Source organism: Ornithodoros turicata, unplaced genomic scaffold (assembly GCF_037126465.1).
Source record: "Ornithodoros turicata isolate Travis unplaced genomic scaffold, ASM3712646v1 Chromosome154, whole genome shotgun sequence".
In the NCBI taxonomy this organism is placed as follows: domain Eukaryota; kingdom Metazoa; phylum Arthropoda; class Arachnida; order Ixodida; family Argasidae; genus Ornithodoros; species Ornithodoros turicata.
The window spans coordinates 269,992-296,505 of record NW_026999319.1 but is presented as its reverse complement, the minus strand read 5'-3'; the positions used below and the strand labels follow the sequence as shown (position 1 = coordinate 296,505).

The following is a 26,514-nucleotide window of genomic DNA, read 5'->3' as shown; positions in this document are numbered from 1 at the left end:
TCTCTTTCAGTCGTCCGGGAAAGGTAAGTGTTTTGCACTCACATCATTATTGCCGTTGCTCACTACACTTAGTAATGATGAAAAACGCACCATATAGATGTCACAAAAAGTACGCTATGTAGATTACAGCCCTGCACGGGCCCGGGCCCCCGAGCCGGCCCGCGGGCTGGGCCCTGCTTATTATTGGCTGTGTGCTCCTGGCCGGGTCGGGCTCCGGCCGTCAAAATATGCCACCACCGCGGGCCGGGCCCGGGTCGACACATATGTTTTCGAGAGTCAGACTCGGCCGGGTCACGCAGCTAATTCCACACCAATGGAGGACTATTGATTCATATCATCACGCGCTTGCGTCATTCCTCTGCATACATTTGCAATGATAAACAAAGGACACTGCATTATGCGGATGATTCGACCCTCTAGACATTCTCAAAGCCACTTCACATTGCTCCTCACAACTCACTTATTTCACAATCACGTTCGCAAAGCTTTGTGAGAGTGGTAGGGACCGGGAGAAGGCGTTTGTCGACCGCATCCTCTACCTCTGCAAAAACTTGACAGTGTAACGATAACGCCCATGCCCGTGCGTTTGGGATTTAATTTGGCCTCGTGATGTTGCGGCTTAAAGCCGCAAGAACTTGTATGCTTGTGGCCTTGTCCTCTCTTCTCATAAATTTACTTATAAATTTGTTTGATGTGCGCCAGAAACGTGTGCGCCGCGGCCTGAAATCCTACGCCGGGATCTACTCGGCCTCGGGAATACTGGGCCGGATAAAAATATGTATATATAATATATAGGTCCGGGCGCAGGTCGGGCCGGGCCATTTTTCGATGCGCAGGGGCCGGGTCGCGCCTGGATAATTCGGCCCATGGAGGGCTGTAATGTAGATCATATCGTAACGGCAGTACGATGAGGGCACTAGGGGGGATAGGACAGACGCACCTGCAGACTCTCAACGAGAGGAACTTTTATTGACAGGAACCTTTTCTATACACACAGGAGATACCGTAATGACAAACATCATTCCCCGGAAACACTCAACCCTAACAGGTTGTCAGGTGAGTAGTATACGACTTGTGTTAAACAAGCTGGGTGCGAAACTACGACCCCCCTGCCCTGAGCCCTGCGCGTATTTTTTCCTGCGCGGCGCGTGTGGGGAGGGTTGTCCGCGCGCTTATCGGCGGGGGAGGGCTGCACGTGCGCTCATCGTAGCGTATTTTTCAGCCTGGGCAGACTTCTTTGGCCGACTTCACATATTTTTCCGATACAACAGGTGAGCGGTTTACATGCAGAGACATGCAAAGAAGGGTCATACACAAAAAGTACAAGTGAAAATATATTTATTAATGCCATTCAAGTTGAGATATATTGATTAAAGCCAATAGTGCTGGGAATTGTGATGCCAATCAGGTGAAGGAGAAAAACCCAGGCGAAAAAACCTTCACCACCTGTAACAGGGCGGTGCTCGGGTGGAGGGTTGCTGTGGTGGGCGGAGCGTGACCGGAGGGCTGCGTGCGTGCTTACCCTTCACCCTGGGCTGACTTCTTTCACAATTTTCCTACTTGGGCGTCGCGTGGCCAGAGGGCTGCGTGTGCGTTTACCTTTCAGCCTGGGCCGCCGACTTTCATCATTTTTCAGTCTGGGCCGCCGACGTTCGTCATTTTTCAGCCTGGGCTGCCGACTTTCATCATTTTTCAGCCTGAGTCGACTTGAACCATATTTTTTCCAGCTACAACAGGTGTGCAGTTTACATGCAAAGGATAGCCATACACAAAAGTACAAGTGAAAATATATTTATTAAAGTCATTAGGAATTATGTTATGACTCTGCGTGAATGGGAAAAACTTAGCCAAAAAATCTGAAATAGAAGGAACACAATACAAGTGCTATTATAAAAAGTCTGAGATGTGAGAATCTGATAGGTGTAAGTAATTTCGAGCACAATAGCTAAGTTTAATATTCCTTTGTGACACAAATTGAATTTCTATTGAAGTGAATAGCACTGACATAAGGCAATAATTCGAATCAACACATAGCATTAATATAGAACCTAACCGACATCTAGGGACACAATAGCTACAACATATCAAAACGATCAACACATTTAATCAAAGAAGATATTCTTAATCAATATGATTATAAACAAAATTATAACTTGTATTATAAAAAGTCTAATATTCCTATACGTGAGAACCATCTTTGCAATAGCGGCAAGTTCTGATAGTTGTATGTAATTAACTGTGAACAGCAGAGACACTGGAAGACTATGGGACACGAAAACAAGACGAAATAAAATCTATACCACGACAAAGAAGATATTCCACTTCACCACATAGCATGCTCCTAGCCAGCAAACAGAACAAAGAACGACACGAACACAAGAGGAAATAAAATCTATACCACTACATTGTCAAACTCATCAGAAAATAGACATGTTAAAAATGAACTTTACCACATAGCACGCTCCTAGCCAACAAACAGAATACGAACGACACAAACACAAGAAGAAATAAAATATATACCACTACGAAGAAGATATTCCTAATCAAAACAACAGAGTAATCTATCATTCAGAACATCAGATGAAAAAATCAAACTCATCAGAAAATAGACATGTTAAAAATGAACTTCACCACATAGCACGCTTCTAGCCAACAACCAGATCTAATGATATCTACCCTGATTTCTTGAAGACGGGTGCCGATAGATGTATGGGGGACCACGGAACACGAACGACACGAACACAAGAAGAAATAAAATATATACCACTACAAAGAAGTTATTCTTAATCAAAACAACATATTAATCTATCATTCAGAAAATCAGAAGAAAAAATCAAACTCATCAGAAAATAGATATGTTAAAAACGAACTTCACCACATAGCACGCTCCTAGCCAACAAAGAACAAAGAACGACACGAACACAAGAGGAAATAGAATCTATACCACTACGAAGAAGATATTCCTAATCAAAACAACACAGTAATCTATCATTCAGAAAATCAAACCCATCAGAAAATTAATATTCCTATACGTGAGAACCATCAATGCAATAGTGGGAATATCTGGCATAACATTTCGAGCACAATAGAGAATCTCAATTTCATATTCCAACATTACTCAACTTTTAATTTCTTATTAAGTGAACAGCATAGACGTAAGGAAAAACGAGAAACAACACAATCAACAGCTACAATTAACAGAGAGCCAAACCTGCGCACCATCCAACACATAGATAAATAATAGCTAATCAATCTATCAAAGGCGAAATAGCACAGACTTAACGCTGAAGAACAGAGGAACACGCGGCGACACGTAAACAACAGAGGAAAATAATCTATCATTGAACCATCATAAAATCGACCAATATACAATTTTCATTCTAACAAACACTACGAACCTTAATGGAGGTATCCAAGACGTAGGAAATATGCACTATTTTCACTCTTTTCCTCAAAGCCGGGAGACTGTATGTCTCTATCTATATGTCCAAAGCACTGCGCATGCTTTATAACTCAAAGGGTTGGGGGCTATATTCCTTCATCCAGCAAACGGGACGCTCTAGAGGTCAGATAAGAGAGTTCAAAGGCGATATATTTTATTGTGCAGCGCAAACAGATGTCGGTATCACTCGCTGGGGTCACTATCTTTTCGCATCCTTTCCCTGAAATGGAAATCTTTCGTCAAAGTGGTTGACAAGTCGGCTAAGTTTGTAGAGATGCGATATTGTTATTGAAGATGTAGAGAAAGTCCAAATTAATAATTGGTAGCAACGATCGATACTCAATCAAAAAGTGAAACAAATTTAATTACATCATTTTTTGTAATATCTTGCAACAGAAATTTCTAATGAACCACACAGAAATATCAAATGTGAAATGCGACTCAGAGTTATGCGAGGCTTTCCAATCTTCCAATCTTTTACTTATGTCAATCGAGTGAACAATTGAAACCAATACAAGACAATAATTATTTCGAGCGGTAAGTTCACAACTCATAGAATATCAGTCGAATGAATACTTGAAAAAAATCAAAACAATAATTCTCACGACAGGTTGAGATTATAGCATTCTAAACCAGATAATAAAATTTTAATCAATAAAATAAACATAGATATGCTTTTAATTAAGTGTAGATGTGCACTTGAAAACAGAAGAGACAATTGCTCTACATTGAAAAAATGGACAGATTTTGTACTCGATACCATAAGTCATGGGAAGATGTGATAAAAAACTGCTTCGAAAAGGAGGAGCCGCGAAACGATTTCATTATCGCTGCATTTCAATACCTCCTAGACATGGTCGTATTTGGAGATATGGTACAAACTACAGAACTGAAGGTGCAAGAATTTATATGCCGAATCTACAATACTTATAAAAATATCTGCACATCAATGTCGGAAGGGCCATTGGGATTGATGGCGGAGTTTTTGAGGTTTGCCAACGAAGAATTGAAATACACTAGACCAGATGTAATTGTAATCATTGCAATGGGTATTGCATACATCAAGAAAGCAGTCGGATCAAATTATCATATACAAGCGGTCTATATCGCACGATTCATTACGGATTTGTTGAAATTACACATATCTGAGATGGAAAGTACATAAAATCTTATCACGTGATATATTCCACTACCACGGCAACACAATTATTTTCTACCAGTCTCTGCAACGATGTCGAATCAACAGAAGTTCAATATTGTCGTGCAAGGTCTGATGTATTATCACCTGTTGAAACTCAACAAACATATCAGTTGCGGTGGACCACCGGTCGATTTTCATCTAATACTATCTTGTACGCCATTCAAGAACCTTCATACAAAGAAAGGAAGCATGAATAAGAGACTGTGCAAGTTCATCGCGACAAAGTGCAAGTTGTTGAAGTAATACAAACACGGCGACAACATAGCGCCTGCGTTAATCAACGCTGGATTCAAGCGCCCAATAATCAGAATAAACTATTTAATGTCTTCGGAATTCATCAATGAAGACAACAAATGAAAACTTCAGAGTTTGAAATAGAACTGTAATTTATCGAAATAAACAAGTGTATAAGTGAATCAATAATTGTAATCTTTGTCATCATAATGAATTCTTCGCATCACAATGAAAAACACTTTACATTTAGCATGGCTAGACTGAGAACAATGATCGCTAAGGAAACGAATATTCCACAATTTGTGTAAGAATTCTCATATGGAATGAGACCTGACCACCAAATAGGTTTTACTCGACTACACTCTGTGCAAATCCAACACCCGATGGATAGAATTGCCGGAGAAGGATCGGTCATTGAAATTTAGAGACATGATACATCGATCTATGATTACAAAAAGGATCACTAATCTCATGTGAAAACTTATCATATTTCATGAATTAAATTCCACAGTGCATGTATATTTCTCAATCAGTTGCACTATCCCAGACTTAGTAAAAGAAGAAAAGGCCTCTTTGACAAGCAACCCGATTGGAGTGCGGAACAAATAAATAAATATTTTCGTCAATGCAGCTGTCCATTGTTTGAATAGGAATAAGGAGCCGTGCAAGGCTTGCAAAGGGGCCAAGATATGACAAAACGGGAAATAAGGCAAGATAACTGATTGCGGCGGGTCGTTCTCGACAACTTTTACAATCCCACTGGGGTTCACTGCCTGGGAGATAATACGAAGCCTTCGCGAAAAGCGAATCTATTATCAGATGCCACAATGCAAACGAAAGGTTTTACGAGCACGACGTACAGGCCAAGTCTACGTTTCTAATCACGTAGTCTTCGTAACACACGTCACACAAATGTATATGAAATAATTTCCAAGTGGCAATCAGATTTTGGGAGAAGCGGATCACACAACAGCCATCAGAAGTGCTTAACCAATGTACAATGAAGATGAGCGTTATGCATAAACACAATGGAAGATATGTTATATTAATTATAATAAGCAGATCAGCGCAGGTCACACATAAACGTAGATCCAATTCACAAAATATACTAGAGATTTCCCGTAACCATACAAAAAAACTATCACATTATTTTAGTGTCATAGCATCCGGGAACTACAAATGGAAAGGCCATACTTTAATTTTATAAGTCTTTAGCTCATAACATTGTAAAACGCAAATTCCACACAAAAGATCATTTTCTTCTTTAAATTTTCAATGTCGAAACTGCACGCTATTTCTTGCCTTTTTCTAAAGATATAGATTAAAAAGTTGTGCATATACTCACACATACCATACAATATATTTGATTGTGGATTAATTGCTAAAATTTATCGATTCACATTCAGGAGAAGTGGTGACTACCACACGTCAGTAAGAGTTTAATTACAATTTGAACAGGTATTGCGATTTATGATCAGTGTTGTAGAATGTGTACTTTCACAATACGCAAGCTTAAGGTCGCTCACTTTGACGAGCACTCTTTCACAATGTCAGAGAAGTTATTCGAATGGATTGATATTTTCTGTATACACTATAACATAATGCGAATTCTTTATGTCGTGGATATTAAAAGTTACGAATATTTTTCGAACGAAAATTTACTTAAAACTCGAAGAAAGGGTCACCCGCGTCCTCGAAGACGTTTCGGCAACACGCCGGGCCGCGTTTCCCCAATGCCGTACCCGAAACCGAACGCGATTCTGCGCCCGACGCGTTAACGCGGTACCGCACGCGAGCGTGTTGCTTTTTCCGGAAACGGGTTCGTCGACGCATGTGACCCTTTCAATATGAATATATAGATAATGAAATCATATATATGATAATGAAATCGTTTCGCGGCTCCTCCTTTTCGAAGCAGTTTTTTATCACATCTTCCCATGACTTATGGTATCGAGTACAAAATCTGTCCATCTTTTCAATGTAGAGCAATTGTCTCTTCTGTTTTCAAGTGCACATCTACACTTAATTAAAAGCATATCTATGTTTATTTTATTGATTAAAATTTTATTATCTGGTTTAGAATGCTATAATCTCCACCTGTCGTATTCATTCGACTGATATTCTATGAGTTGTGAACTAACCGCTCGAAATAATTATTGTCTTGTATTGGTTTCAATTGTTCACTCGATTGACATAAGTAAGTATCTCTAAGATTGGAATGCCTCGCATAACTCTGAGTCGCATTTCACGTTTGATATTTCTGTGTGGTTCATTAGAAATTTCTGTTGCAAGATATTACAAAAATTGATGTAATTAAATTTGTTTCTCTTTTTGATTGAGTATCGTTGCTACCAATTATTAATTTGGACTTTCTCTACATCTTCAATAACAATATCGCATCTCTACAAACTTAGCCGACTTGTCAACCACTTTGACGAAAGATTTCCATTTCAGGTAAAGGATGCGAAAAGATAGTGACCCCAGGGAGTGATACCGACATCTGTTTGCGCTGCACAATAAAATATAGCGCCTTTGAACTCTCTTATCTGACCTCTAGAGCGTCCCGTTTGCTGGATGAAGGAATATAGCCCCCAACCCTTTGAGTGATAAAGCATGCGCAGTGCTTTGGACATATAGATAGAGACATACAGTCTCCTGGCTTTGAGGAAAAGAGTGAAAACAGTGCATATTTCCTACGTCTTGGATACCTCCATTAAGGTTCGTAGTGTTTGTTAGAATGAAAATTGTATATTGTTCGATTTTATGATGGTTCAATGATAGATTATTTTCCTCTGTTGTTGTTTACGTGTCGCCGCGTGTTCCTCTGTTCTTCAGCGTTAACTCTGTGCTATTTCGCCTTTGATAGATTGATTAGCTATTATTTATCTATGTGTTGGATGGTGCGCAGGTTTGGCTCTCTATTAATTGTAGCTGTTGATTGTGTTGTTTCTCGTTTTTCCTTACGTCTATGCTGTTCACTTAATAAGAAATTAAAAGTTGAGTAATGTTGGAATATGAAATTGAGATTCTCTATTGTGCTCGAAATGATATGCCAGATATTCCCACTATTGCATTGACGGTTCTCACGTATAGGAATATTAATTTTCTGATGGGTTTGATTTTCTGAATGATAGATTACTGTGTTGTTTTGATTAGGAATATCTTCTCGTAGTGGTATAGATTTTATTTCCTCTTGTGTTCGGTGTCGTTCTTTGTTCTGTTTGTTGGCTAGGAGCGTGCTATGTGGTGAAGTTCGTTTTTAACATATCTATTTTCTGATGAGTTTGATTTTTTCTTCTGATTTTCTGAATGATAGATTAGTATGTTGTTTTGATTAAGAATAACTTCTTTGTAGTGGTATATATTTTATTTCTTCTTGTGTTCGTGTCGTTCGTGTTCCGTGGTCCTCCATACATCTATCGGCACCCGTCTTCAAGAAATCAGGGTAGATATCATTAGATCTGGTTGTTGGCTAGAAGCGTGCTATGTGGTGAAGTTCATTTTTAACATGTCTATATTCTGATGAGTTTGATTTTTTCATCTGATTTTCTGAATGATAGATTACCCTGTTGTTTTGATTAGGAATATCTTCTTCGTAGTGGTATATATTTTATTTGTTCTTGTGTTCGTGTCGTTCGTATTCTGTTTGTTGGCTAGGAGCGTGCTATGTGGTGAAGTTCATTTTTAACATGTCTATTTTCTGATGAGTTTGACAATGCAGTGGTATAGATTTTATTTCTTCTTGTGTTCGTGTCGTTCTTTGTTCTGTTTGCTGGCTAGGAGCGTGCTATGTGTTGAAGTGGAATGTCTTCTGTGTCGTGGTATAGATTTTATTTCGTCTTGTTTTCGTGTCCCATAGTCTTCCAGTGTCTCTGCTGTTCACAGTTAATTACATACAACTATCAGAACTTGCCGCTATTGCAAAGATGGTTCTCACGTATAGGAATATTAGACTTTTTATAATACAAGTTATAATTTTGTTTATAATCATATTGATTAAGAATATCTTCTTTGATTAAATGTGTTGATCGTTTTGATATGTTGTAGCTATTGTGTCCCTAGATGTCGGTTAGGTTCTATATTAATGCTATGTGTTGATTCGAATTATTGCCTTATGTCTGTGCTATTCACTTCAATAGAAATTCAATTTGTGTCACAAAGGAATATTAAACTTAGCTATTGTGCTCGAAATTACTTACACCTATCAGATTCTCACATCTCAGACTTTTTATAATAGCACTTGTATTGTGTTCCTTCTATTTCAGATTTTTTGGCTAAGTTTTTCCCATTCACGCAGAGTCATAACATAATTCCTAATGACTTTAATAAATATATTTTCACTTGTACTTTTGTGTATGGCTATCCTTTGCATGTAGACTGCACACCTGTTGTAGCTGGAAAAAATATGGTTCAAGTCGACTCAGGCTGAAAAATGATGAAAGTCGGCGGCCCAGGCTGAAAAATGACGAACGTCGGCGGCCCAGGCTGAATGGCAAACGCACACGCAGCCCTCCGGCCACGCGACGCCCAAGTAGGAAAATTGTGAAAGAAGTCAGCCCAGGGTGAAGGGTAAGCACGCACGCAGCCCTCCACCCGAGCACCGCCCACCTGTCGCGGGAAGGATGTCGGCCCAAGTAGGAAAATCATGAAAGAAGTCAGCCCAGGATGAATGGTAAGCGCGCACGCAGCCCTCCGGTCACGCTCCGCCCACCACAGCAACCCTCCACCCGAGCACCGCCCTGTTACAGGTGGTGAAGGTTTTTTCGGCTGGGTTTTTCTCCTTCACCTGATTGGCATCACAATTCCCAGCACTATTGGCTTTAATAAATATATCTCAACTTGAATGGCATTAATAAATATATTTTCACTTGTACTTTTTGTGTATGACCCTTCTTTGCATGTCTCTGCATGTAAACCGCTCACCTGTTGTATCGGAAAAATATGTGAAGTCGGCCAAAGAAGTCTGCCCAGGCTGAAAAATACGCTACGGTGAGCGCACGCGCAGCCCTCCCCGCCAATAAGCGCGCGGACAACCCTCGCCACACGCGCCGCGCAGGGAAAAATACGCGCAGGGCTCAGGGCAGGGGGGTCGTAGTTTCGCACCCGGCTTGTTCAACACAAGTCGTATACTAACTCAGGTGTATTGAGTTATTGAAAATACCATATTGTTGTTAGCAGCCATGACTCAGATACTCTTTTCTCTTGTTCCCAAGAACGGAGCACTGATAGATTGGTCCTGTTCTTCCCCGCATTATCCCACTGGTGAACGCTATAGGGACTGTTCGGCAAACTGGTAGCGCCGCGATGCGGCCTCCGGAGAACGTACCGTGCGTGACAGCCGTCGGGCAGCCGTTTCTGTTTACGTGTCAAGTGAGAGCGTCCTTTTTTGCTACACTGGAACTGTTGCACCGCTAAATGAGCAACCACCTAAAAGAACAATTCACTAGGGACCAGATATTTCATTTCTCGTGATTTCTATGCTTCCAATATCATGGAGGCACTAGACTCCCATTGGCCCATAGCGTTCGTCACGCGCGTTCGACCATTGCATGAGGTGTGCAGAACATGACCAATCTATCCTATTTCTTTTGCGCTAATAGCAATATTTTCATTCATGCACACGAATTATGTAGCTGGTACTGTTAGAACAGAGCGTGAAATGCCACTCGGTGACTCTCATTTACTCCCGTGCATGTACTCCCGAAAGGGACTCATTTTGGGGGGCATTGCATTTACTCCCCAAGAGAAGTAAAATACTCTCTTTTTTTTTCTCTTAGAGCGTAGTTGGCGGAGGGGGTGGCAGCAAACAAGCGAGGTCGACACAGATTTGTTTGTTTGCTGCTCTGAGTTAGCTCAGGCTGTGTAGTGCATAGTTCACGTCCACCAGCTGGCATGCGTCTGTCACTCTCTGGTGGTCCAAGTACAGTACTTGTTTATTCATATTCCTCTCACGGTGTACTATGTGGACGTAGTGGACGTAGCATGAAGAATATTTCGGGAGGGGACCTATGGGGATCTTACATGGGGGAGGAGGATCTCACCTTCATTTCTCTCTCCGAAATGCACTACCAAAAGTAATATTTCGGGCGAAGGCTTCTTAACCCTAACTCCCTAACCCCCCCCTCTGGGTACGCCACAGAGGTATGCCCTTGGCTGGTTTTGTGCCGATAAGCATCCGTCATTGCGGCACAAAAAATGTACATACGAAAGCAGGTATGGGCAATCGACGTATCTCTTTAGTCCTTGGTACGAAAATTAAACATCGTACACAGCTCTCCGGTTATGTGAAGCACTCAATGCAAGCTTTTCCGGTAACCAATGACAGTCGTAAAAAGAGCTTCCATTAAAAAATATGTCGGATGAGCGTTTGATTTTTTTTTCTTCTTTTCTCACCTGGACATTCACCAGTATACGTTATGTACTGGAGTTTTATTAGAACCCGCGAACAAACATTACGAACGAAACATTACACATGGCATTCAAATGGCAAACTTAAACGGCTTACATGGCAAACTTACATGGTATTCAACTCGTACACTCTGTTGAGCACAAAGATTCCGAATTTATTAACCAATTCCCGGCGTGTCTGACTTGTTTCTTGTGTCTTCTCTCCACCTGCCCACCTCTTTATAGAGCTGATAGCCGCATTTGTATTGTGGAGCACATATGGCAGCGCAAAGAAAACATTTCGTTACATTTCGTTATGTACGCAAACTGACAGTTCGCTTGATGATACCCTAATACACATTGAGCTTTGACACATCTGAATACACAGTCAATGAACTGTGCTGCATATGTATTCGTGTGTTCTCATGCACACAATCCGGACACAAAGCCACCAATCACCTACGCAGTGCATTTTCAGTTGTGCGGAGCTCCAAGATTAGGTGAAGTATTTTAATGCAAGGCCGAAATGGGCTGCCGCAACAGTCAATAGTTACATTACGCACATGTGTTTCACATTTTACGATTTTTTTTTTGGCATATAACGAGACAGAATCAAATGTGTACTGCGCTTACTACAAAATAACTTTTTAATCTCTTTATGACCCCAGAGAAACACAAGAGAGGAAGGATGACGAGTGTGCAGTCGTTCCTGGTCGGAATATGTGAGTTGTTGCTTTCAACGCTGGAATTAATAAAGTATCCTGAGGATGATGACATTTTGTTTCTACAGGCGTTGCGATACAGACTTCCGTAGCATATGAATACAGCTACATTGACCAGTTGCGTATGGCACGCACGCAGGCAGACGGAGGTGAGATGAACTTCAACTAAAGAACAACAGTGCCTGCCAAATCCACACAATTAGATTTTCGCTTGTATTTGTCAGCATTCTAGCTATAGACTCTCATGAACACGCAATGTGTCGCTCAGACAAAAAAGAAAGGGAAAAAAATCATCCAACTACATTTTTCCTATAGCGTTTTCAGAATGGAAATAGGTCTTAGCCCTTTGGTTGCGTATGAACCTGTAACTTAGCTCTTTAGCTCTTTATATTGTACAAAAATCGCATACAGGCCCACAACTCCCATCAGCATCACTTCTGCGAATTGGGGGGGGGGGGATTTAAAGTTCCCGTCTTAAATACACGACTTCTTCCCTTTCATAATATATCATTTATGAACCCCGCTGGATGATTAAGCACTGAAGATTTCAATGTCAATAGTGCACTACGCGCCTTTACGAATTTTCGAAAGAACTAATAAATGTTGATAGTTTCGAACTCTCGAAGATCAGGTGACGTCACCGTGAACTCTGGAGTTTCTCTCCCAGCAACGGAACAAGCACTTTATCAGTCCGCGTTCAGCGCCCTACGTTGAAACCCTTCCAGCAGCCAGTGACGTGACAACACTAGTAAGATGACGCAAAGTAACCCTTGCGGAACAAATTACCCGGACGGGTGGCATATTGGAGGCATTGTGTCGTACGGCTTGGGACAAAAGTTTACGGAACACGGTACATGCGTATTTCTTCATCGGAGAACTCCCGTGCTAGATATCGGGAAGAGGTCGAATAAGAAACGGATGACCGGCTGTGCTATCAATCTCTCAGTATGTGTGTCCACTCTTGGTTGCTGATAGGGTATTACTCCAAGGGAAAAAAGCGACACCCCAGTGTTCCGTAAACTTTTGTCCCAAGCTGTACCTGCCTCGAGGATCAGTTGGTAACGCGTCCGCCTACTCATCTCGGGGTCGCGGGTTGTATCAAAGAGGAGAACGTCAGCAAATTGGTGACAGGGTACAAGTTCTTTTAACACGTCGTGTTCCGCGAGGGACTTTAAATACGGTGTGCCGTCTGCTGAACTTTCGGAGCACGTTGAAGAACCCTCAGTTGGGAAAAATTAATCCACGGACCGACCTCAGTATAAAGGCTCATCATCATGTAGTTGTCTCGGGACGTAAGGCAACGAATTATGACGTCACAGTTCCCAAAATCTGAATTATTTTGTGATACTTGTCGTCACATGGAGTAGTTGGGGAGAATACAATGCGATTACTCGAATTCGGTAGGATTATGAAAACATGTTTCATTTTTCCTTAATGGCGTTGTGAATGGCGCTGTTAGACATTCATAAGCGTGGTTCGTTACATCACGCTTATTACATGGTGCTTTTGCATGTGAGTGTTTTGAGTAAACGTGAATTATTTTTCAACATGTCATAGCTTGCGTGTTCATGCACTTTGAGCGTCAGATGAGCGAGGGCCTCACCTACTCCCTCTGCTCTAAAACTTATTGAATTGTGGGTTCACACGGATGTCATGTTTCCATCTATCACGCATAACTTGGGACCAAGTGTCTCAGATCCCGTTACTAATGTATAACAAAAAGATAAATTCCAACCATAGTACGTATTTGTGCGCAGGTAACGCGACAGAAATCTGTCATCTTCCCAAGGCTGAAGGACCCTGTAACGGACACTTCCCAGTGTATTACTTTGACGCGCATCAAGGTCAATGCATTGAGTTCATCTACGGCGGTTGCTATGGAAACCTCAATAACTTCGACACGTACTACGAATGTAGGAAGACTTGCGCAGGTGAGTTATTCAGTCATTATGAGCACTTCATGCGTAGCTCGTAGGCTTAGTTACTGTTATACATTTCGTCCCAATGTTATACGAGTGGCTCTTGTCCTGGTTTCGTGAACTCGCGAACACATGGCATAAAAACGTGACATTTGCAATACACGGTGTTCAAAGAGTAGTTTACTGTGATTTGTGCGTTCGCTGTGATGTTGATATATTTTCCTGCCACAAACTCGACACAAATGCGTCGTTTTTGGCAAGAAATTAGTAGTTCCAAAAAACTCACAGGGGCACCGTCATCTCATTAACTGCTACATCGATTTTTAGGCATAATACCTTCCAAAAACAGTAAGCCATAGAGTAGCTGGCGTATATTTTCGCAAATTACTGGTCGGGTCTGCAAATTTCTGGTCACATCTGCATCACAAAAAGTAAAACGTAACGGGAACAGACGCTGCGAAAAATAGCACAACCCATTGCTATCGCCACTAAGATAAGCCACCGCACGGCAACTCAGTCTGGTTGGGTTCGTTTATTCGACTCGGGGGACTCGGGTGTCGAGAGAGTCGAATCCTGGTGGTCGCAAATACCCCGTCGTGGACGTCATCCCCGTCCACGAGAAGGGGATCGTGACGTCATCCCCGTGGTAATGACTCCGCTTCTGAAATTCGCGGATTCAACACTAGACCTTTTCGATGTGGGTCGCAGGTGTCGATGACTCTCACACGCCACGACTCCGGCTCCCAGGTAGAGCGAGTTGAATAAATAAGCGCAAGCTCTGAACAACACGGTGGTGCGCCAAACAGTACACGTGGAACAAGAACGACGAGAAGGGGACAAGCGCACTTTCACAACTATATACCTATACACATATCTCTAACTACCGTCAATTACTCATGCCTCTTACTCTTAATTACATTCGACTACTTCAATTTCCGCTGTCTCGGTGAGGCTTAACCATCTCACACACGGAGACATAGACACATACGTGAAGCTTTTTCCATTTGGACACTCCTAAGGCTAACACACAAAAAAAAACGCAAAAGAAAAGAACAACCGTGCCACCTACGACACCCTTAAGGAATGCAAGCTCTTCTTCTGATAGAGCGATAGACGCTTGACTGATACACGTCTTATCTTCGGCCTTCGCTTGTCCTCTTCTCGTCGTTCTTGTCCCATGTGTACTGTTTGTGGTGCTACCATGTTGCTTAGTACGTACGAACTAGTCCAACTTGCTGTTCTCGAGAGTTCACAAGCTCTGGCTCGTTCTGGCTGTCGTCAAGGCTACTGGAGCCTTCACCCAGACAGCACTGTGCATTCTGTGCCTGCTCAAACCGTGGATTCACGCGAGACAGTTTCCTGCCGGCAGCAAGTCAGAAGGTTATCTCAGATTAACATGATCACTACGGTGTCTGAGTATTAGGGAGCCAGAGAATTGTCCGCACCCACAGCTCATTATCGCCTGTCAGTCATGCAGATATCAATCAGATATCAGGCACTTGGTGTCAGCTACACCAAAGGAATCAGGCGATTGGCTTATCTTTTCGGAAACGTCGCCGTCAAAATTCTACGTCTCCTTAAACTGCCTACTGACATGAGTCGGTTTACCGACGCCCGTGATTTATTGTGCTGTTTCTGTTTTTGGGCTTGCATCTCGTTTGTGTCTGAGTTTTTTTTTGTTTTTTTTTTCATGCGGTACGTATACCTTCTCCACTCCCCATTCAACTGTTATACGTAAAGTACATGGCCGTTTGGTGTGTGTACCATTTATGTGTCATGTTTCAGCTCGGGCCTTGTTCTTCTATCCATTAAGCTTAGCGGCGGAGCAGAGCGCCGCCGCCCAACGCTGTCACATTCAATATGCTCGCCCGTACGTCCCTGTTTCCGAGCTGTCCTTCTAGCGTACTCCTGAAGATTTTTATGGCGCCAAGAGAACAGGATGCCTCCGCTCCAGAGACCAGAAAGTAGAGACGAGACGAAAAGCGCCAGTCACGTGGCACCAGGGAGCGTTCCCTGAGCGTCAGAAAAGTGACTCGTGTAAATACACGGTAACAATTACCGAATCTGAGGCACGAATCAGAAGCAGCGATAGAGTACGATAAAGAACGTTTGTGATAAGAGACCCAACTCGAGTGTACTTAGAAGCTTCACAAAGATGAAGATGATTTCGGAAAGATGATTCATTTGTAAGGCATTTGACGTCACACAACTGGTGGCGGAACAACATTTAGATAAAGGAAGCATGATGACTTAAAGATGTGACATAATCGTTAAGAGTCCGCCGATTTCGACGTGATTTGGGCGGCAGCAGCAATGGAAGCCACAGGAAATCTGCCTTTCGAGTCGACTGACTGAACCATCAGCCGTCTATGCTCACGTATGAGGAGAGAGGCGGTACCCGAGACGGGGAGAGAGAGGGACGACACAACAAGAATTCTCGAAAGCTTGTCAGCGCCCTGTCACTTCTTTCGATGCTCACGTACCTGAGGAGTGACAATAGGGACCAAGCGACCTTTCTCTGTCAAATAGTCAAATGATCAAGTAGTTTGCATGAAGTTTTGACCATCGCCAGCGTCGCCGTTTGGAGCAACGCTACCGCTTGAAATCTGCCCGTAGTCAGCTGATACATTCGGGACAATTGTGGTATCTGGCTTTTTCGTCAATTTTTGTATTTCCTACTGTCATCTTCAGGTTTTCCCACCCAGTTTAATCCAAATGTCTTTCAAATTAATTCGCGCGTCATCTTATTTAATCCATGTGACATCTGAAATAATACAGGTGCTATTAAATTTCACTTGGGTGCCATCCTCTATGGTGTTTTCTAAGTACCTTAAATGTAGCGGAGACGTTACTTGTAGCATGATCACTTGCCCCGTGTTGTGTTCCTACTAGCTCGCGTGGCTCAGTGGTTAGCGTGCTGGCCGTGTCACGTCGAGACTGGGGTCTCAAATCCCGCTGCCGGCTGTCCTTTTCCTCACTTTCAGACATATGTCGAGACACAGTTTCCTTAGAAGTCGGCCCAGGAGGCACATTCCCCCAGGTCCTCAGTCGTGACGTTGTCCACATCTGTGAGGCCACGTTGTGCGTCTTTCACCACCACCCTGTTGTGTTCTTACGCAGAGTGTCAGAGCCTGCGCACTACGTTATTCATTCTGTATTCTGTTATCAGGCTCAGGTTAGCCTAATCCCTTTTAAAGCAGGCATACCAACGGCATGATGTCAATGGCGCAAACAAGACATCAAATCGTCTCATCGAAGTCGTTTTACCGAATGAAACGCGGTTAGGCTTCTGAACACAGAACGAAGAACGTTCCCGGTCAACACACTATTGCAAATTCGACGCACAAAAAAAGAAAAAAAAAACGTTGGATATCAACAAAGCGAATGTTCAATCGACGATGAAAGCGAACGAGAAATCATTATGCCAAATGTTACACGGGCCCATATTTTGTGTTCTACAGAATAAGAGTGTTCGTTTCAAATATCGGCGACTTTCGTCCTGAGACATTTGCTTCCACCTACCTCTCAGAGTCTCTGTATTCTATACTTTTAGAGATCATAACAATATTATTTCACAGAGTGAGCGAGTACTTCGAACATTATCCTTCAATGACACTCTTATGTGTACCTGAAGAGCCAAAAGAAAATGAAAGACGAAACACCGCGCTAAGCTTTCGTATGCAGATAGAGTTTAGTATCTTTTAAGTCCCTTGTAAAGACCGCGAAGCAGCTGGTGTTATGAGCACTACAGATGTGGACGGAAGCAGAGAAGGGAGTAGCAATAGAGTGGGACGCAGGGCGGTTAGACCGTGTCTCGAGCCGGATTCTGGGGCAATCTTTCTTATCTTCTGGAGCTACTAATTGTGAGTGGATGCTGTGTGCACGTTGGTCTTGCATCTTTTTGTATTTGTTTACGTTCTTGAATTGACTGGTACCTCCGCCTCACCCGATATTGATGTGAACCATAACCTATATGAAGTAAGCTCCAGAAAGCTCGTGCCTGTAGACGATCGGAGCCCACCTCGTATGATCGCCCCTCCAGAAAGTAAGCAACGTAGCAGAGTAGCGATCACACTACGTAGACATAATACACTTGGGCCCTATTTTTCTCTCACGAAACACCTGTGCTGTTAGCTCTGGGAATCCATTGCACGTACTAAGTGACCAGGAACCGTCGGCGCATAAAACAGTAGAAGCACATAGTAGATTATTACGTAAATCAGAGGTTCGAAAGATAAGAACCTAAAGAGGAATAAACAGCAGTAAACTGTGTTCATAATTTTGAAATGTGTACCACTAGCAATTATCTATCATTGCTGAATATGTATGAAGTTGTGTTGTCAATTGTATTGTGAATATATACAGGGTGTCCCAGGAAACGTGTCATTGAATTATAATAAAAAAAACTACACCACCTAGAGTCATGCGGTCAATGGCATTTGTTCTTACTGGGTTTTTGCCACCTCCTCATGTGAATGTCGTGTAACGTAAGTTTAATTATGTGAGTTTTTGCGAGCTTAAGTCGGAAATTTGCCGAGTAAAGGTCACGTTTTTACCCCACCAATGTGAAGAGCGTGTCTAATTTAGTTAAATTAATGATAGTTGACAGTGATACTCACGAGCTATCCCATCGGAAAAAATAGCCGAACATCATGCTCTACGGAGGTCGCACAGAATAGCGCACGATGAATTTTTCAGCGCAATCTTTGTCAGTCCGACGAAAGGAGGTTGGAAACCCAGCCCTCCCCGACATCGCAGAAAGAGATAAAACAGGCACGGCTTATCACGTTCGTCTTTCGCTGGGATAATGCTTTCCCTCTCCCAATTTTAGGAACTGTTACTTTTTCTACTATCACTCTGTGGGCTGGCTTCGGAACCTCCTTTCGTCGCACTGAAAGCGATTGCGCTCAAAAAGTGATCGCGTGCTATGGTCCGGTGCTCCGAAAAGCATGATATTCGGCTATTTTTTCCGATGGGATAGCTCGTGAGTATCACTGTGAATTATCGTGAATTTGAGTGAATTCGGCACGCTCTTCATTTTGGTGGGGTAAAAAAGTGGCCTTTACTTGGCAAATTTCCGAGTTAAGTTCGCAAATATTTACATAATTAAACTTGGAGTACATGACATTCACATGAGGAGGTGGCAAAAACCTAATAAGAACAAGTGCTGTTGACTGCATGATTCTAGGTGGCGTAGTTTTTTTATTATAATTCAATGACACGTTTTCTGGGACACCCTGTATGCCAATATGCATCGTTATGATGAGGGTGTGCACACAGGACAAGGCGACATTGCCGTTTGTTACCTAAAGCCGGATAAAGGACCATGCAAAGGATACGTCCCGAGGTCTTACTACGATCCCGAAACGAAAAGCTGCAAGAGATTCATCTACGGTGGTTGCCATGGAAACGGGAACAACTTCGATACGCAGGATGGCTGCATGAAGGCATGCGCGAGTAAGTGACTGTGGTGGTGTGTGCACATGCGTGTACATATCTTGGGGCGCCTTCGTCGCCACATCTTAGCTTCGCAAGCTGGCGTTTGCTCCTCAGCACTATGCGCCAGAGTCGTCCAATGCCCATGGTGCAAGTAAAACGAAAGCAAAGATCGCTCATTTCTAGTGGCTCAATTCCCGCAATCGCAAAGAATCGTCGAGTTACACGATAGAGCGTGCCGTCGCCAGCCTCTGAGCCGCAAGAGAGCGTGAAGAGAATGAAGCAATCTGTACTACATTGTCTCTTATTCGCGATCTCTAAAGCTTCGCGAAAATAGTGCATGGTAGAAATAAATCCAGGTTCAGACTGATGTTGAAGTTGAGACAACTTGTCAGGATATGTCACGATACATGGCCTGGTTGTGTACTGGTTTAATATTAATACAGAATAGAGAAATCTAATACAATTAACTGAAAATGTTTTTGTCACCATGCATTTTTCGTACCTCTTTCTCACATGGTAGCTACGGTATCCCGGTAGTCAAAATCCCGTGATTGCGGTATATTTTTGCATCAGCGATGCCTTCCTTAGGACAACAAGATGTATTTCCAACGCGAGCGCAGTGCACGCAACTCATTTTCGTCGTTCAGCCTTCTCTCCCAACGGCAACGATCATAAGTGGAGGGGCTGGCAGGGAACCGCTCTTTAGTGCTCGCTTCGCGAAGCGAAATACGTGACTCGCCTGGCTGCTTCAGGTTAGGGAAGTCAACGTACATTTGCGAATCTGCGACGTGGCTGCATGAACGCCCCTGAGAATTTAACGATCCCCACTCTGTGCCGGCCAAGTCAGAGCAAAAGCGAACTTGCAAAGCTATGAAACTGTGACCAACGCGCCCTCTCTGATTCAATTGCAATGCAACAACTTTGTATGCAGGGTGATCTAGCAAAACCGTCAGGGAAGTGCGACATCCTCGTAAACTCGTGGTACATGAATCCGCACTGCTGTCTTCGCTTCCAATCGTCCTAAACTTGAATCACAGTTCCGCTCGTCCTTGCGCTCGCTCTCCGGCAGGTCACATCGGTGACGTAACAGCTCACGCCAAGCACGTCTGCCGAGAAGATTCCGCCACCTTTCGGTGTTTGCAAATGAGCGCCATATTAGGTGTCGCGTGGGTCAGAATAGACCGCGCGCAGTTCAAATTCGTTTCGCTTCGCCGCACATCCGCGAAGCGCCACCACCTGGCTAAGCACTACTGCTGCATAAGGACATAAGAAGCTGATAGCTCACCTTGCATTCAAAATGGCATTGCACGCTCTCCTGATGTGTTATGAACATTCTGTGACATGCTGAATGTGGATAGATCGTAAACAGATAACTGTATTGCACACATATTGTGATGCTTTTGCAGAAGAGATACCATATATCTGTCGTCAACCAAAGCAGCCAGGACCCTGCTTAGCCTACTTTGTGAGGTACTACTATGACTCCGTCGAAGGTATCTGCAAGGAATTTATCTATCAAGGTTGTGAAGGAAACAGCAACAATTTTAAGACGATTGAGCAGTGCAACGTTACTTGCAGTGGTGAGTAAAAGATTTGTCTCCTACACAAGTACGTCATCGTTTCACTCCATGATCTCATTTCCCCTTTTATAGAATGAGATTTGTTCGCTTTTCCGGTCCGTGCTTTGAGTGATAGCTTATATTACCAACAACTCTCCATATCCGTACGTAACGTTGTGAGGGCACGTGACAATGACCACGTCAGAGAAATTGATCCTCAGTGATGGGTCCATAAACATACCACATTTAAACGTGTTTCAGACAATGCCCTCTCTATGGCCTTTGTTCTATGCTGCGTCTTACTGAGACATATCAACCTGCTGATTTTACAGTACAGTCGATGGGCAACAATGCTGTATTTTGTCCCCACACGTGATCGGCAGTCGTGAAGCAACTTGCTTATCTTACTTATCTAGTTTGAATTTCTGTCTGTCGATATCAATGACATTAATTTATGCAGGTATATCTGTACAGCATGAGACTCTGCGCCGTTCCAACATACTACGACCTCGCGTTGCTATCCCACCTAGTCACCCGCCTAAACTCCGACCACAGTGTTAGTCCTGGAAGAAAGCATGATGATGGCTCATAATTGCTTTTCAGTAAAGGTTCATAGCTGGTACAGTGAAGGAGGCAGTAATAAGAACCACACAATCGCCCAAAAGTGAAGAACCCAGGAATGGGCTCGCACGTATGACAGATTCAGATGCAGATGCGGTGGTCCCACAGTCATCATTTTCTGTGCTGTTCTTGCGATTTGTAATATGTAAACACCTGGTAGAAAGGCCAGTCTTCATCTCCATATGTATGAGAGCGCCCCGCACTTCCACAGTCGCAGACGATGCAACCTCGCAATGTTATGCAAAACGAAAAAAAGAAATAATAAGTGAACCACACGAGGATGTTTCCGATGTAAAACAAATTTATACCCACGTCTTATTACGTTCAGATGCACTACATGGCAGCTACTTTGTACCTGGTCCTAATAACGTGCTTGTAGGCATAACAAGTGCTGACACATAAAACTACTCAGCGTATGTCGAAGATTCCTCGAATGGTAGCTCCTCGCAGGTTGATTCATGAATGACGTTAGTCTTATGTGACGTCAGTGCTGCCTAGTATGTTAAAATCGTCCTTTTGGGTCCTACCATATCCGAAGCGCCCCCAACATTGTTCTGTTTTGTAGTTATCATACATGACGGAAAGACTGGCAGTCAATGTCTGGTAACAGTTCCCAACTTCTATGCATCTGGACTTGAAATCTTACTCTGTATTTGCTTTTTTTTCTACCGCCTCGCTACACAACTGCGATTATGGATGTCGCGACAGTCTGCCAATTTTTTGACGTATGCAGAAATCTCAGCATACGTCACAGTGTTTAACTTTCTTCACAAAGGGTGTCTCATCAACGGAAGTTGCTCTGTTCGAACACGCAACATTGTTGATCAGTAAACGGACACACTAGGCCCAGTCGACCTCTGGATCACGAACCCCCCTCCCCCAAAGGCAGTGTTAACAAATGCTGGCGCATACAGTGCTACCAAACGCTAATGCAACCCCTTCCCCCAAAGTCATCGTTAAAGGAGTTGTGACAGGTCATCCCAGGTTATCAGAGATAAACGTCAATATAGTTCTTTGCACCTATGTGAACCGTATATGAGGCGTACATCCCCTGAAAGAGAGCAGGTAACTACAAGTTCACTAATTACCTGAAATTGATTAATTAACTCTTTAGGTAGCGAATATCGGGCAAAAGTGCGATTACGAAACGGGAGACCATACTCGTTGAAATCCACTGCGTCTTTTAAAAATCCAGAAAAGAGGGCCAACTCTGAAATATCCGTCACTGGATGGACCTTTTTTCAGCATGGCCTATGCGCATCCCATGACCTTGAGGCGCCGGAGAGGATTATCTCCGTCTTCACTAGATGGCGCACTACGGGGAAGACACAAGTCGGGACCAGTGGGGAGACCGCACGAATGGCGCGACCTTGTCGGCCCCACTCCGGACCGGTTTTGGTCCTTTGTGCTATCCACGTGGATTTCTTTTGACTCGCGCCGAGCGCGGTTCATTGGAGAGCCGCTAGAATACGACGCGTATGTGAAAAAGGTCAATTTGGGCACGGCAATGAACCGAAACCGAAAAGCGGATACTCATCTGGGTCTGAAAGCAGTTTATATCGTCAGCTAAGCGGCACCTACTCCAATCATCTCCATCGCTCAATCACGTGGCCCTCTGACGTGAAATGAAAGATGTACTCAACGCGTTCCCGGTCGCTGCGGTTTCGCTTTCGGCTCATTTTATTCATTCAGAGAGCGCTGCAGCGCCGTGAGGCATTACAGCAGAGGAGTGAGGTAGTACAATACTAGTGATGCTACTTGCATCATCCTCAGCAGGTCGAACACACAATATTACAAAAACAAAACAAAAAGAAACAAAAAGGAATAACAAAAAAATTAACACTAAGAATCAGTGAATAAGAGACCTAATCTTAACCATAAATAATGATTTATTTACAGTATTGACAGCTTCTTGGGGCAGAGAATTCCACTCTGGGATGCTAGAACAAAAGAAGGATTGCCTTAAAACACTAGTTCAAAAACGAGTCCAACAGATACATCCTGGACGATGCATACACAGGTGGCAGAAGGAATCCATCCTTATTTAGACCAGTGTCTCCGCTATGAATATCGTACAGCAATTTCAACCGATTATATCGCCTTCTATTTTTTAAGTTGACCCACCCTAAGTCAGCAATAAGTTCATGAGAGCGGATAAGAAAAGAATAATTACCCGACACGAACCTCGCTGCCATATTCTGCACTCCCTGAATCCTTTTCTGTAAATATTCCTGCTGGGAATCCCACACCACCGAAGCATATTCCAATATCGGGAGAACGTATGATTTGAAAACAGTTTCCTTTAAATTACGCGGCGCTCGCTTAAAGTTGCGTCTAAGGAAAAACAAAGTACGACTTGCCCTGGACACAACCTGATTAATGTGACCCTCCCAGTGCAAGTTAGACTGGAATAAAACACCCAAGTATTTGTATTCATCTGTTAGCGCGAGACGAACAGATCCTATTACATAAGGATGTGTTCTTATGCGACTAGTGCGGTTAAAATAGAGAACTTTACATATACTAGTATTTAGGGTCATGCCCCATGTAGCACACCAGGCAGCAATAGCGTCAGGGTCCCTCTGAAGTATGAGAACATCGTTCGGTCCTGACACCTTACGATACACAACGCAGTCATCTGCGAATAATCGGATGTTCGACTGAATATTCGTTGTAATGTCGTTAACGTATATTAAAAAGAGCAAGGGCCCTAAAACGGAACCTTGAGGAACACCCGAGGCCACGAAGGATGGACAAGAATTAGCACAATTAACGGCAACACGATGTGTCCTATTCGTCATGTAATCTGATAACCACCAGAAGACAATTGGATCTGATCTGAGCATTTGCAGCTTGTAACATAGCAAAGTATGGGGAACGGAACCAAACGCCTTCCGAAAATCAAGAAAAACACAATCAGTTTGGATACCCTCATCCCATGCCAAGGCTATATCATTGTGAAAGGAAATCAGCTGAGTTATTTGCATATCAAAATTCGGGTATGGATATTTTAACGCGAGGATTTCAGAAGTTCTTAAACGGGAAATGGCTCGCAACTAGGATAATCTTTCAATCTGCTATATCGCTTTTGCAGGAAACCACTAATTAAAAAATTTGTTAATGAATTCAAGTTAACTAGTCATCGTGTAGATGTACACTTGTTTTTCGAGAATATGTGCGCGTGGCCGAAGAACTAAACGGCAAAAACGACATCTAATCTGCTCTCATAACCTTTTTATAAAAAAATCTGTAATGGGTAAAAAAAAATCCCTGAAAACTGAAACACAGTGTGAAACCGTGAAGAAATGCACTTTTTGACTATGTACCGAGGCAAGATGACACGTGGTCATGAACAATGAAGCTGTCGACGTCGTAGATTGATTTGGTAGAGAACGAAGATTTGATGACGTCTGTAAGGGCCAGGGAGGAGCTCGTGGGTACGCCATGTGCATGACTAATCATCATGAGTCCGTCCAATAACAGAACTGTGCGTTGTTTTCACGGCGAAAAATAACTAACAAAGTGCATTACAATGTACTCCAGCCGTATCTGCCGTGCACTCCGCTGCACGCAGCAGCATGCGTGTTCCCGTGGTTTATTAAGAAAGTCAAAGATTTAGAATATTTCGGACGATTTTATGTCAAAGAGGGCGTCACTCGCATAATTATTTTTGCATGCGTACTACGTTATATTCATGCTATAGAAACACATTTGTTATCTAAAATCATCACATCATCAAGGGAAGTACGAGCGCATCCTTACAGGCGATTGTTCAAGGCATGCGAGATCTCTCTATTTGAGGTATACCGCAACTCCTAGTCATGATAACCATTCATTAGGCTAAAAAATGTCACTGTCTCAGAACTTATACAAGAAAAAAAAACGAGGCGCCTTATATCTTTTGACCTGTTGTCTCGGTGAGAATGCGTTCCCTCACGGTATATTGGTCAAGACCCCACACAGCATTTTACTTGGGAAAGTAAAGTTTCCCGAAGATTAGGGTAAAATGAGTTGCTTTTGCGAAGTAGGCGTAATCAGATCTTTCTCCGTATCAAGGTAAAGTCAGTCCTTTCGAGACAGGCATTTTCAAAGCAACCCAGGCAGCACAATGTACTGAAAGTCGAGTGCAATAGGGGTGGTCGGGTAGGTGGAAGGCCTTGAACGCAATCGTGAAGCTAAAGAACATTGATAAGACACATACCGTCCACCCCTATTGCACTCGACTTTCAGTACATTGTGCTGCTTGGGAAGAAGGGCTCAGACAACTTCTTCTCGCCCGTGCACATTGCACATACGACGTGCAACCTACACTTCATATCTAACAAAAACATGTTACTGATATATAAGTCAAAGATGCGTTATTATTAGTGCGCATTTGTGCGAAGCGTCCCTTGCGGCTGCTCCTTATCTTCCGTCAATCCCGGGTGCGAACCAGGCGGATGAAAACTGAATTGGCAGCCGGATAGCTGAGGTGAGCTGAGGTTCATGAAGAAATATACCGGGCGTTTCAGGACGGTCCCCCTGCCGTAAATAGGTGGTGCCAATCTCATTTTTCATTCTATTTCATTTATTCATTCTGTTTTCATTCTATGCTATTTTCTCATTAATTTGTTTTACAATGAATAGCAGTCAACAAAGAACAGCTCGCCATGCTGTTTTTTAGACTAGCAGACGATTTTTTTTCAACCACTAGTACTTAAAATGACTTTGGGCAGAAATATTCTCTGGAATTTTTTTTCATATACTGCTTTACAGTTTCCCGCCATGATGGACATCACCTTCACGTCCCTTCAAATTGATATTCTAATCGTCCATTTTAACAGCTTCGAGTACACATTTGAAATGGTCAGCAAACCATGTTATCGACAGCGGTATTATGAGAGCGCAAATTGTGTAGTTTTTTATTGCAGTGTGAAAAAATATGAAGTAGAAAGAGCTGTTTTTTAGGTCTCAGCAAGCTAAATACTTTATTCTTTTTCTTGCAGGCTGA

General features: G+C 42.9%; 1 protein-coding gene across 1 annotated transcript; it reads left to right on the top strand.

Annotated features, from left to right (window-relative positions):
- Positions 1 to 26,514, top strand: LOC135372613 (BPTI/Kunitz domain-containing protein-like). The gene is made up of 7 exons (XM_064606131.1): positions 1 to 23; positions 11,933 to 11,986; positions 12,055 to 12,135; positions 13,744 to 13,917; positions 19,186 to 19,362; positions 20,751 to 20,924; positions 26,510 to 26,514. The coding sequence occupies exons 2-7, from the start codon at positions 11,953 to 11,955 to the stop codon at positions 26,512 to 26,514; spliced, it is 645 nt and encodes a 214-aa protein (XP_064462201.1). The 5' UTR covers positions 1 to 23; positions 11,933 to 11,952.

Excerpts from the sequence above, each read along its gene's own strand:
- LOC135372613 (XM_064606131.1), top strand. The coding sequence starts at position 11,953 with ATGACGAGTGTGCAGTCGTTCCTGGTCGGAATAT. Across the intron at positions 12,136-13,743 it reads ACGCACGCAGGCAGACGGAG|GTAACGCGACAGAAATCTGT; the intron begins GTGAGATGAACT and ends ATTTGTGCGCAG. Across the intron at positions 13,918-19,185 it reads ATGTAGGAAGACTTGCGCAG|GACAAGGCGACATTGCCGTT; the intron begins GTGAGTTATTCA and ends GTGTGCACACAG.